Below are 14319 nucleotides of genomic sequence, written 5' to 3' on the forward strand. Positions count from 1 at the left end.
TGGATTTATATGGAGTCTTTAATGTCAATAAGAATTTCAAAGCAACTCATGGACGTGGAACCAAACATAAAGTTTGTTGCTTGAGTTTCATTTGCAGCATCATTTTAAAAAATCAAAGTCTAATTCAATTAATACATATATTACGATCAACATGACTCAAGAGCCAAGCCATCACCTCCTACTATTTGTTGGACTAAGTGGTGTCCATGAACAATGGCTTAAATGCAGGAACATTGTGATGAGTCTTGAATTCAGTAGAGCAGAGCAATTGAAGTCATAAGTGATTTACCCCACCATGTCCTTTTTCTGCTGTAGATACCATTATTACAAAAAAGACGGTATTTGTCCAGAGGAAAGTCTGAGCCAATAGTTTCATAATTGAAATACTAAATACAAATAGTCCTAGTCCTGGTGCAGACATGATGGGTAAAGTCTATTTCTGTGCCATAAACTTTCCATCATTTTAAAATGTGACATCTCCATTAAAATGAGGCACTTATGCATTTAGTAATTGATTCCAATTGCATATCATCTCACGCAGGCATCTAATTTCTTGGTGACAGTTATGCTTCTTAAACAGAAGTTTCTGCTCTCACCATCATCCGTTTGTGCAACAGCTGGATCAAAGATTTTTTCTCCACTTTGTACCTGAAACAGAGCATAGGCATTCTCTAGTTTTATAAATGAATCAAGTTAATACCTGTCTAAATTCTCATTTTAGCAAGAATAAAGATCAGACCCTCAGGAAAGATTGTTTATGACTGGTGCAGTTTGTTTTGGTTTCAGAAGGACTCCCACCATTTCATAATGGAATGAGATCAAAACAGTGTCATACAACATAGAAGTAGACCCTTCGGTCCAACCCATTCATGCCAACCATAATCCCAAACTAAACTAGTCCCACCTGCCTGCGCTTGGTCCATATCCTTTCAAATCTTTCTATTTATGAACTAATTCAAGTATATTTTAAACATTGTAACTGTTTCTGCATCCACCACTTTCTCTGGCCGTTCATTCCACGTACAAACCACACTCTGTGTAAAAACGTTACCCTTCATGTCCTTTTTAAATCTTTCGCCTGTCACTTAAAAATATGCCCCCAATTGCTGCAGAGCCAACTTCTGCCTGAAAAAAATGAAAGAAATCAAAGCAGTTCCTGATCTACATAAAGCAACTTATTTACATCAGGTAATTGTAGGGACTAGGGTATCAGCAGAACCTAAATTCAGAAAGGCGGGGATAATGGAGTGAAAAAAAACATGTCCAGTTGGGAGTGGCCTAAACTTTCTGGAGATCGGGAAGCATTCCTATACAGTACTCCCTGCTCCCCCCAATACCCATGGGAGATACATTACTAAACCTACCATGGAAGCCTGAAACTATGGATAGGAGTGAACCCATTCATTTAAATGGGAAATTTACCTTCCTGGCAGTCGCTGGTCCCTTGTTCTGGAAGGCTCCCTATAATATGTTCGGGCCGTGGCAAACCGCGGGTAACTGAAACCGTGGCAAATGATTCCGCTGATACAGGGGTCACCCTGTACTTACAGCTTCCAAAATTATCCTAGGTTCCTAGGAATGGCAGTCACACAGATTGTCAATCCATTCTTTTTCTCACAAAACTGAAGAGCTCCGTATTTCTAACAGAGAGATTCTGATCCACAAGGTCTCCACATCAAAACTCCCATTTACATTTCAGAAACAATTAACTGGATATTGGGAAGTCTGGGTCTTGGAATTGAATGGCTTCTTCTACTTCCTGATATCCTTCCCAATTGAATTTTACTTGTTAAAGAAACCCCACTGTGGTTTCCTCACTCAGGTTACAGTTCAACTCAAAGGTGAAACCAATGATGTCATCCAACCCTCCAGTCTGCATTGTTAAAGAAGGTGCTGTTGGTTTCAGGCAAGTGCCTTTGCTATCTACTTGTAAGTGCCAGTTAAAGTTGAAAATACAGGATTCTTGCATGAAATTAGCTTCCTGGACAAGTGCAGCAGTCCAGGCTTTTGGCCTTGCACAGCAAAGCTGTTGGACCCTCTAGTCCTGGTTCTAATTTAAATACAGAAACCAGTAGAATTGGTAATACTGGTGGCGAACCATAACTCCTGCAAAAAAAAACACTACTTTTCATCATGAACTGAAGACAAACTTTTTTATATTTTGATATGCAGCATTTTTGAATGGATCAGTCATCACTCCGCAGCCTGCAGCCCTCCAAAACAATGCTCACATCTCAAACTTTAATAATGCTCACAACCCTGATCCCCACAATGCTCACTGTGTGACATAACTCATAGTCTCCAAACTTACCCTTACTTCAAACAATACTCACCTATGGAATTGGAAGAGAATTTGTTTGAGAGGTGAGGTGATCATTGTCAAAGAGGGCTGAACAGTATTAGGGAAGTATTAGCACTGTTGTGGTTGCTGTGGTGGAGTGCTTTGACACTGATTTACTTAGACTTCAACTTCTGGGCAGACTTTATATATGCTATGAAAAGCTTTTAAAAATTCCCTATTAAAAGTACAATGTAAGTATGGGACAAATAGATCTGCTGAAATATGGCCATCTCTTTCCAATGTCACAGGAAATTGTGCAGTAATCTAAGCAGTATAAAATTGGCGTTAGAAGTTTAATTTCCACTGAAGGAAAACTTCCCCAGGGTTCACAGGTTCATTAATGATTTAACAGGAATAGTAAATGAGTAACTTGTCAAAAGATTTAGACCAGGCTCCCTGGACAAATGCAACTCTACCAGACAAGTATAGTTTCTTAGGAGAAAAGCAGCCTCCTAGACAAACATAGTTTGCCTGGAGAAATGCAGACTTCCAAATGAAATGTTGACAGTTGGAACAAATGTCGAGTTCTGGAAGAGATGAAGGATCCCAAGAGAAATGTTGACCCTCCAAGTATTGCTGTTCTGAAAGGTGCAGTGCAGTGTAGATTCTATCAGAAAAGTAAGGATTCTTGCAAGTCTTTTTTCCCCATTGGTCAATCACCCTCTAACAGCACTCCAGTGCTCCTTCCAGCAGTTGATACTGCTCCTCTATTTCTAACTCAAATGGAATTGCTAGAAAGATGTCCTGTTTTTTTAAAGTGTGTTATCAGATTTCTGTAGATTTTAAGCAATTTGAATTTTACTTCTTTACTAATATCCCTTTTAAGCAAACAAAATCATGTCTTGCAAACCCCTCCCTCTGTATTATCCGTAGATTAGATTCCCTACAGTATGGAAACAGCCCCTTCGGCCCAAGTCCACACCGACCCTCTGAAGAGTAACCCACCTAGACGCATTCCCCTACATTTATCCCTGACTAATGCACCTAACACTATGGGCAATTTAGCATGGCCAATTCACCTGACCTGCACATCTTTGGATTGTGGGAGGAAACCAGAGTCCCAGGAGGAAACCCACACAGACATGGAAAGAATAGGCAAACTCCACACACACAGTTGCCCGAGGCGGGAATCGAACCCCAGTCCCTGGTGATGTGAGGCAGCAGTGCTAACCACTGAGCCATTGGGCTGCTAATGGGCAGGTTGGGGAGGTAACAGTGACATTGCTGGTTAATATATTGCTGATTGGGATCCTGACAATAGCATTTGACCCCCTATCTGCATATAGTCCAAGTTTCTGAGTTTTTAGTATGACTAATCATCACATATAATGTCATCCTTCTGAAAAGCAGAACAGGAGGGCCTCCAACTACCTCAGAGCCAGCTGTCGGAGTGAACAGAAAGTCTGACACTCCTGTTTTTATCTGTCAGCCAGGGATCCCTGATTGGACCAGATTAATAGCCCCAATCAGGGAACTCAAATTCTATAAGGTCCACCTGGCTGATCTCATTACAATCATAACACTCTGCCCCATCCACAACCCTTAATCACTCCATTTACATTTTTTAAAAGCAGTCTTGGAATGCAACAAAAATCATCCTTGATGGTAATGGAAATGTTTACAATTACTGATATTTTTCTTCCCCAAGTCGAGTTTGATAAGTCAGAGAAGATAGCAACAGTATTGCAACAATATAATGGAATAATCCCCACTCTCTTACCGGAGTTTGATTTTTCCAATAACTGTCTCCTCCTCCTCATTTAGTTTCTGAAGAAATGTTTTTAAAAGAGGAAGTTCAAACTTGATATACTGAGCTACCTGTCAGAGGTAATAATGATAAGAGCATGAACAAAGACTTGGAATCATTGACACATTATAGAAATTTTGGGAGCTTGTTTCTAAAATTTTACTTACATCAGTGCTGATTTCTTCTGCATCCTTGTCCATCAAAAATATTTTCACGATTTTCCGTGATGGTCCATGAAGCAATCTTTCCCACAATGGAAACGCTGTATCCTTAAGCCTTTTCTTTTCTGTAAAAGACATTTACAGTTTGAGAAGTAACAAAGATGTTAAAAAAAGTCAGATTATGCTCTGACATTATCATTTATATCATGAATATGCCATTTATTATCATAAATATGCCAATTAATTAGGCCCTGAAAAATTTAATGGCAGGATCTCCATTTTATTTTGTACTATAACCTGGCGTTGTGTGATTTTTTACTTTGTATACCCGGTCCAACATCAGTACCTCCAAATCATTTTATTTTGTTCCACTTTCAGCATAGCAGAATCCAAATTAATAGGCTGCCGAGTAAGAAAACTGGTGACATGAGGTTGCAGTTAAGGACCTCTGGGGACAGAGTTTAGTAATTCATTCAGACAGTGAAAGTGAGTATTCGGGGCTAAAGGAGGGTGGGTGTGTAGAAAGAGATTGAAATCAGAAATGTGGAGATTGAAAGTTTTGTTGAGGGCCAAGGAAATAGTCTTGCTTCTTCTGGTCCATGGATTGATGTAAAAGTCACTTAACTCATTGAGCCATCAGATACTGCCTTGTTCCTACTACCAGGTTTCCGAAGCATTGGCATCTGTTAAATTTAAATCAAATTCTAAATTGCACAATGAGAAATTGATTTAAATATGCAAATGTGTCCCACCACTTGTGGGTCATGAAACACGCTACTCCGAAAATTACAAAGAGCACACATATGTTGAAGTTTTGAGAACATATAATTTTTAACCAACACTGTCTAAGTGACCTCTTTTGTCTGCAAACCTGTTTAACTGCTCAGTGAGGAAGTTCTCACCAGTTGCTTTCTCACTGAACAGAATCAGATCTATTGTCGCAGCTTTCCCATTCAAACCTATGTTAAAACTGCATTGAATCCTACTACTGGTGTTAGTAGGACCCCATCCTTTGAGGTTTCCTCTTGCTTTAGATCTCATTGCAACCACCTGCAAAATCCAACAGGTCAACATGGAGAATGTTTGAGATTTGAGACGACACATAGCCTGTCCACTTTGAACTGCTCACTGTCCAATTTCTGTTGAAAAGTATTGCCTTTATATAGCACATTGCATACTTATCACGCATCTCAAAATGTGTCACAGCCAATGAAATTCCTTTTAAATGTAGTCAGTGTTATAACATAAGAAACTCAATGGTCAGTTTGCACATGGACAGCTCCCATGAACATTAATATGATGATGACCAGATCATCTGTTTTTAGTGATATTGACTGACACAAACATTGGCCAGGACACAGAAGCTAGCTCTTCTTTAACTAGCGCTCTTGATTTAACATCTCATCAGAATGGCAACACCTCCAGCACTGCAGCAGTCTCTAACTGCAGTGGAGTGTAAACCTTGATTATTGTGCTCAAGTCCTGGAGTGGAACTGAAACCGGAACATTTTGAGTCTGAGACAAGAGTGTTATCAATTGAGTCAGACCTGACGTTAGGATTAAAATTGATTCAGAGGCCTTAGGTTAATACCGTATCCAGATACTCAAGATTATACTGCAGCTTTGACTGAGATCATTGAATGACATCCCTTGAATGAGATCAAATGCTGTTATTTCACTGAGGTGCAAGTTCTGCCTTCTGAGAACCTGAAGAGCAAAACAAATTCTCATCAACTTGTTTGGACATGTTATGGTAAACCTCCCCGACAGATGATACTCAAACCCAAACCTTCTGCCCTGACAATAGGGACACTGCCACTGTGCTACAAGACCCTGTGCACTTGAGAGTTACAAACACAAAGTTTATCTAAGTAGTTAATTAATTGACCTTTGAATAAAATGTACATGTTTCAATCAGGAGAACATTTTTGGTCTGCCATTTGGTGATCTGCCATAAAGAAGGAAGGAATTTTAATTTTAAAGAATGTAAACATTAGATCTTGTAACCCATCAGATTAGACTTCTTTTTCACCTGATATGGAACAGTCCTGGATTGCTTACGTGCTTCAGGCCCATTTCTTGAAAAATTCAGCAAAGGGACCTGGAAATATTCAGTAGGATCACAGTGTTACGTGTCAAGGAGGCTAGAAGCCTGTGCACAAACTATACACTGTGTCATTAGACCTTTAGGAGTAGTGCTAAATAAGCAACCTCCAAACGTTATGCCTCCTTCTGCATAGCACTGTTTGGGCCAGGGCTGAAGTGAAATTGCCAACAAATATTTTTCAATATTTGACTCGCATAGCACTTTCACCTCCCTTTGTCCAATCATTCCTGAGCCTTAGCCTTATATGTGCTTGTATCTCCTCCCACCAGACCATTGTATAATGCATAGAGCAGCCCTTCATGAGCTCTGTCATTTCGCTCCAGAACTCATAGGACATATCTCTAATCATTATCAACTGAGACTAGTTGTGGCCAGAACCAGCAAAAGAAATGCTACAGTATCTCCTCCCATCTATTGCACTAGTTGGAGAAGGATGTCCCATAAATAATGGACTGTAAGGAAGGTAAAGAAAGAAGAAACCCAACTCAGCAAATTAGAGTTTTTGATTGATTTAGCAGAATAGATTAAGGTATGTTTAACACTCATATAATGGTGTTATTCTAGATCTAGAGGTTACTCGCAATACAGAGTCATGTTGGTCCTAGATGTTCCAGAATCAAAGAGCTGGTTATTGATCCAGGTACCAGAACTCTAAAGTCAAATTAATCAAAAACAAAAAGGGATTTTTGGTGGATACCTTACCTTCATTTGCATGAACGACATACAATGCAAAATCATTTGGATCATTTTCTATCTGTTATGGAATAAAAAGGTCAAAACAAAATATGTTATAATATACTGTAAATCTCATACTTTCAGGTACATTTCTGTCTGTGGTATCTGATATCCTATGTCACGTTTCTGTCACTCTGTGCTAATTTTCTTCCATTATAAATTCCTAACACACATTTCTATTAAAAATCCGCATTCTGATTCTGATTATGTAATGTTGACATTTGTTCAAAATGCCATGTGAACATTTGTTTCAATAATTGCACTAATGACCAACAAAAGACTTCAAACAAAATATTGTTATGAAGGTGTAGGTGTGTACTGTACTTTCAAGAGAGAGGAAGCTAGTAAGGATTGACTGAAAGCACAGAGGTGCTGAAGAATTTAAAAATGTAACATTTGGTTGACACAAATAGCTGGTGCTGTGTTGCCATGATACAAAACACATTCAAATTTGGCCAATCAGTTTAAATTATGCCCCAGAGACCAAAATCCAATCAAATATGAATTTTACTGTTTGGGATTACATCAAACCAATGAAATGGCCCGATGTTTTGGAGTATAAAACTGGACATTGTGAACAGTTAGAGGGAGAATGGTAAAGAGCACCCACAAATAAAGACTGCCAGCTGAATAGCTCTCTGAAAGGTACCTATCTATAAGAAATTTGTGCAGCAGAAGGCCGAAGCTGACCTAAAGAATTCTAGAGAGTGAGTTTGATATCCGAAGATGACAACTGGGTTTGAAATTGATTTGCTGTAAATGTAAGAGGGAATTTATCACACCAGTATTATAGAGTGGGAGGTAAAAGACAGGTTTAAGAGAAAGGAGTTGTAAACAGCTGTTGTTTTAATGTTCTCAGTTGGACTCAAAGAAAAAAAATGTTAATTTTTACTTTAAACAGTGAAATCTGGGATAGTTCTTTGCCTCTCGAAATTTAACAATTCGGCGTTAGGTGAGCTTCTCTGTGTGTCCTGTTTAAATTAGCAGAGGGGTTTACCCTGTGTTGTAACAACATATAGAATTCACAGTACTGTAACATTGTTAAATGCATCCACTGTTTTTTGATGTTTTATATAACACTCAACTTCAAGACTTGAAGGTAAAGCCTATTCTCAGCACTGATGGTTTTAACTAGATCTGTAACAGTGTCAGCTAAAGCTTTGTGATATATATTTTTCTTTACACAAGTATTTTTTAATTACGTTATTGTAAAGAACAAATGTTAAAGTTTGTTTGAGATAAAATTCTTGTGTTGTTGTAGGACACAGAAATATCTTACGATAATTTTAGCTCCACGGGTTGGGTATGATGGAAGAAAATAGAGGGTAGGTGAAGGTTAAAAACAGAAACCCAACACATATCCAAAGTACTAACTTCCATCGTTAATGGAGGAAGATGTGAGGTGGAGGGCTGTGAATAGTTGTGAGACTGATCTGCTCCCTAGAAGACATTGCTTGCTTCAATCCTAATCTCTTTGGCATTTTAGTCTTGGGAGCTGGGCTGTTCAAGAAAACAGAGCAACTGAAGGGAAGTGTGCACAGCTGATTGGGACCTTGGTTCCTTTCCAGAATAGTTTGCCGTTCATGAGTAATAAGAGTATTTCCTTCCAAGGTACTTGATAAACATCCCATGATCTAATTCCTTGATTAGCTGGCTTCACTCATTCGTGACACAGCCCCAATCTTCAACCTGATGCCTGACTCCCCTTCTAATCTCCAATGTTCAGATCTGCCACCTGTGTTCTGACATCCAGCTGTCCTACACACCACATTTCTGATGTCCAGCTGTCAACCTCCCCCTCGGACCTCTGATATTCAATTATCTATACCATGACCTGGAGACTGAATTGAAAAATTTGAACCTGCATTCCTGTTACTGGGGGAACAATTGTGTTTTTGCATTTGATTTCTGTCCCAGTGACTAGTGACTATCATAAACCATGACAGATCTTCTCACTCCTTCAATAATCAATGACCCTGTCCCCACAATCACTGCAGCCTCGGTGTAAAATTAAAATAATAGAGATGTACAGCATGGAAACAGACCCTTCAGTCCACACCGACCAGATATCCCAACCCAATCTAGTCCCACCTTCCAGCACCCGGCCCATATCCCTCCAAACCCTTCCTATTCATATACCCATCCAAATGCCTCCTAAATGTTGCAATTGTACCAGCCTCCACCACATCCTCTGGCAGCTCATTCCATACACGTACCACCCTCTGCGAGAAAAAGTTGCCCCTTAGGTCTCTTTTATATCTTTCCCCTCTCACCCTCAACCTATGCCCTCTAGTTCTGGACTCCCTGACCCCAGGGAAAAGACTTTGACTATTTATCCTATCCATGCCCCTCATAATTTTGTAAATCTCTATAAGGTCACCCCTCAGCCTCCAACGTTCCAGGGAAAACAGCCCCAGCCTGTTCAGCCTCTCCCTGTAGCTCAGATCATCCAACTCTGGCAACATCCTTGTAAATCTTTTCTGAACCCTTTCAAGTTTCACAACATTTTTCCGATAGGAAGGAGACCAGAATTGTACGCAATATTCCAACAGTGGCTTAACCAATGTCCTGTATAGCTGCAACATGACCTGCCAACTCCTGTACTCAATACTCTGACCAATAAAGGAAAGCATACCAAACACCTTCTTCACTATCCTATCGACCTGTGACTCCACTTTCAAGGAGCTATGAACCTGCACTCCAAAGTCTCTTTGTTCAGCAACATTCCCTAGGACCTTACCATTAAGTGTATAAGTCCTGCTAAGATTTGCTTTCCCAAAATGCCACACCTCGCATTTATCTGAATTAAACTCCATCTGCCACTTCTCAGCCCATTGGCCCAACTGGTCCAGATCCTGTTGTAATCTGAGGTAACCCTCTTCGCTGTTCTACTACACCTCCAATTTTGGTGTCATCTGCAAACTTACTAACTGTACCTCTAATGCTCGCATCCAAATCATTTATGTAAATGACAAAAAGTAAAGGGCCCAGCACCGATCCTTGTGGCACTCCACTGGTCACAGGCCTCCAGTCTGAAAAACAACCCTCCACCAGTCCACACTGACCAGATATCCCAACCCAATCTAGTCCCACCTTCCAGCACCCGGCCCATATCCCTCCAAACCCTTCCTATTCATATACCCATCCAAATGCCTCCTAAATGTTGCAATTGTACCAGCCTCCACCACATCCTCTGGCAGCTCATTCCATACACGTACCACCCTCTATGAGAAAAAGTTGCCCCTTAGGTCTCTTTTATATCTTTCCCCTCTCACCCTCAACCTTCTACCTTTGAGCCAATTCTGTATCCAAATGGTTAGTTCTCCCTGTATTCCATGAGATCTAAGCTTGCTAATCAGTTTCCCATGGGGAACCTTGTCGAATGCCTTATTGAAGTCCATATGGATCACATCTACTGCTCTGCCCTCATCAATCTTCTTTGTTACTTCTTCAAAAAACTCAATCAAGTTTGTGAGACATGATTTCCCACGCACAAAGCCATGTTGACTATCCCGAATCAGTCCTTGCCTTTCCAAATACATGTACACCCTGTCCCTCAGGTGAGGCCATTTAGCCTTTCTCTCTTGGTTCCATCCCATAGTGGTAGTGAATCAGCTATCCTTCCACTGTCACTGATGGGTTTCCCAGCCTCTCCCAATAACCTATTCTTTTGTTATGGTTCAATAATGAGACACTATGAGACCTCAGTAGTGCACATCAGGTACCATTAGCATCACGCTTTCAACCTAAAATGAAACTAAACAGTGAAGAGGTACAGTTGATTTTGATATCATTCTTTAAGGCTACTGATGGGGGGGCGGGGGGGTTGACAGTGTGATTGCAACAAGTGATGGAAAATTGAAGAGAGAATTGGAGAAGTATTTGTGCATCTGGAAATGGGCAAGGAACAGGAGTGGGAGAGTGAGAATGGGGGACAGTGGGAATAATGGATAGTGAGGCTTACAGGAGTGAGACAGTGAATATGTTAGCACACAGAGCTGCTCAAAAACTGAAAAGCTGCTTGGAGAACATACCTTAAACTTTTGTAGCAATAATGCTATCACCTCCTGGGTTGTCATTGTGCTGTTGATTCTCACGTTAGTAATAGAGCCTTTGGTTGGTGTGAAAATAGAAGTCTGCAGAATATGAATAGGAGTTATTTTACTTTTTATGTTGTATAAAACAAAATTCCACATCCGTTTGTTCGTCAATTCAGTCCGAATTTAAATAGCCTAAATCTGAGATTGATAAAGGTGGATGTACTTGATAGTTGCCTATTTCCTGCTTCCACCGAATCCACTTCCAGGTAAAATGTCCAAATTATTCCATCAGTTTCAGTTTTGTGAAAATGTTGAGAAGCTCTTCAATGAACACATCAAAAGGCAGGCGGAGAGTTTTAACAACAACAATAAACAAAATTACTCCTCCTACATTTAGAGGGACAAAAACAATAAATACCCAAATCATAAGAAAGGATATATAAGATCAAAGAAAGAACATTAACTGCAGTGTCAGCGACTACACTTCAGTTCCTGAAGTGGCAAAGAGTCAAAAGCCTCAGGAGTTCGAATGCACTCTGTGTGAGCTTTCTCCAAGGCCACTTGGATATGAAGATAGCTGTACAGAAGTGGGTGGCAGCAACTGGCAGCTTGCTTTGTCTAATTTAGACCTGTGAACTGCAAGGGGCTGAAAGGTTTTCATAGATAGATGGAAATGTGGTTTTAATATTACAATCAGATCAGCCATGAACTTATTTAATGATGGAGCAGGCACAAAGGGTGAATGATCTATTCCGGCTCCTAATTCATGTGTTCATATGTATGTCCCTTGGAAACGCCTGGGGCAGATCAATGAAGCAATCCTCCAATATGCCCAATCTCCACTACTGCATATAGCCAAAATTGTAAGTGTGAGACAAAAGTGCAGCCAGAAACAGGGGAGTAGTCCCTTCAAGAAATGGACTACAAGCCACAACTTCTCACTTCCCGTGTAATTTTGAGGCAGCTATTCATCCCAGGTTGTAAAAGTAGCAGATCTGCTGTGTGCAACACATTGGCTCAGAGCTAAAATTCTTTTATCATCCTTCCACTCTCATTTTTTCCCTTTCGTGTGAAAGGATTGAAAGGTTGCAGCTCTGTTATGATCCGATTTCATTGCTTTCATCATATCCAGTGTGGAGGCAGATAGGGGGGTGAACATCTGTGGGTAGGTGTGTGACTGACCTGCTCCCTGCAAGGCACTGCTTACTTCAAGCCCAATCTCTCTTTGGCAATCTAATCCTGAGAGTTGTGTATTTCAAACTTCAGGAAACTTGCAGCTAAAGACAGGTTGCACAACTCAAAGGAACCTAAGTTCCTTTCCAGTCATGCTTATCGTCCACGAGTAACAAGAGTGTTTCCCCCAAAGCATCACTGTCTGGGTCAAACTGTCTTTGCCAAGGTTTTAGACTAGACTAGACTAGACTTACAGTGTGGAAACAGGCCCTTCGGCCCAACAAGTCCACACCGACCCGCCGAAGCGCAACCCACCCATACCCCTACATTTACCCCTTACCTAACACTACGGGCAATTTAGCATGGCCAATTCACCTGACCCGCACATCTTTGTGACTGTGGGAGGAAACCGGAGCACCCGGAGGAAACCCACGCAGACACGGGGAGAACGTGCAAACTCCACACAGTCAGTCGCCTGAGTCGGGAATTGAACCCGGGTCTACAGGCGCTGTGAGGCAGCAGTGCTAACCACTGTGCCACCGTGCCGCCCATAAGGTATGGTGTCAATAACTGGTACAGACTCACTTTTTACACAGGACCCTTTGTGGAAACATGTTTCAATCGGGTTAAATCATTTTAATTTTGACTACTGAGAAATTAAACTTAATCTGTTTTAAATACTGTCAGCTTTAGAATTTCAGCTCAGATCTCCACACCATTTTCTGAAAGAAGAATCTGGAAATTGTCTTTTGTCAGCAGGCTCCTCACTTTTCCCATGTTTCCTGTCAGATTTTGCAGTAGGCAATTGCAAGATAATTCCTGGGCTTCTAAGTTGTTTATTCTTCCACACTGAAGACTGGTCAGTTTCACCATTCCAGCAGGTGTAGTAAATGCAGCAAGAGTTTTGGAGGTTATGCCACTGTGTCTCACTTGGGCTGCTTGTAAGAACTTAATGATAGGTAGTTGCACTCAAACAGCGGCTTGAACAACCCAAAATAGCTGACCTACTTAATAAGGTTTAAGTGACACCTATGTAATTGATGCCAATGGAATGGGAAATAGCTAGATGTATATAGGCAGCTGTTTGGAATAAACAGGAACAGTACAAGTCATGGGGACTATTTGTTCATCAAATATTTTTATATTTTAATCTAGGATCCTTTGCCCTTTCTGATGGATATATACAATTAATCCTGTGTGAATTTCATGACTGCCCTCTCCTGCATTTTGAAAGTTTACCCAATTCTTCTGATTATAATTTTCAAATAAACACTGCAAGTAGTATTTTATTTAGCATAATTTACAGCTGAAATGTTTGAATCTGTAACATGTTACATTTAAGTTTTAGGGAGTCATCGAGTCAAACAGCATGGAAACAGACTCTTCAACCCAACTAGTCCATGCCTACCATGTTTCCAAACCAAACTAGTCCCACTTGTCTGCTTTTGACCCATATCCCTCCAAACAATTCCTATTAATGTACCTATCCAAATGTCTTTTAAATGTAACTGTACCTGCATCCACCACTTCCTCTGGCAGTTCATTTCATATATGAACAACTCTCTGTGTAAAAACATTGCCCCTCATGTCCTTTTTAAATCTTTCTCCTCTCACCTTAAAAATATGCCTCCTAGTTTTGAACTCCTCCACCCTAGCAAGGAAAAGATCCTTGCTATTCATCTTATCAATGGCCATCATGATTTTATAAACCTCTATGAGGTCACCCTTCAAATTCCTACACTTCAGTGATAAAAGTCCCATCCTATCCAACCTATCTTTGTAACTCAAACTTTTCATTCCTAGCAACATCCTGGTAAATCTTTTCTGAACCCTCTCCAATTTAATAATATTTTCTTGTAGCAGGGCAACCAGAACTGTACACAGAAGAGGCCTCACGAACGTTCTACACAGCCTCAAAAAAATGGCACCCCAACTCCGATATTCAAAGGACTAAGCAATGAAGGCAGGCATGCTAAATGCCTTCTTAACCACCCAGTCTACATGTGACACAAATT

General features: G+C 40.5%; 1 protein-coding gene across 6 annotated transcripts in view; it reads right to left on the minus strand.

Moving 5' to 3' along the window:
• rassf6 (Ras association domain family member 6) overlaps nt 1-14319 on the minus strand; it is a 73757-nt gene continuing 59438 nt past the window's right edge. For all 6 annotated transcript variants that reach the window (XM_060840844.1, XM_060840869.1, XM_060840861.1 and 3 more), the window contains 5 exons: nt 11126-11227; nt 7059-7110; nt 4256-4374; nt 4062-4159; nt 1-648 (listed from right to left, as the gene is read on the minus strand). In XM_060840844.1, the coding sequence (XP_060696827.1) occupies nt 573-648; nt 4062-4159; nt 4256-4374; nt 7059-7110; nt 11126-11227 (447 nt within the window). In that variant the 3' untranslated portion in view covers nt 1-572. The remainder of the gene's footprint in view (nt 649-4061; nt 4160-4255; nt 4375-7058; nt 7111-11125; nt 11228-14319) is intronic.

Source organism: Hemiscyllium ocellatum, chromosome 2 (genome assembly GCF_020745735.1).
Source record: "Hemiscyllium ocellatum isolate sHemOce1 chromosome 2, sHemOce1.pat.X.cur, whole genome shotgun sequence".
Taxonomy (NCBI): domain Eukaryota; kingdom Metazoa; phylum Chordata; class Chondrichthyes; order Orectolobiformes; family Hemiscylliidae; genus Hemiscyllium; species Hemiscyllium ocellatum.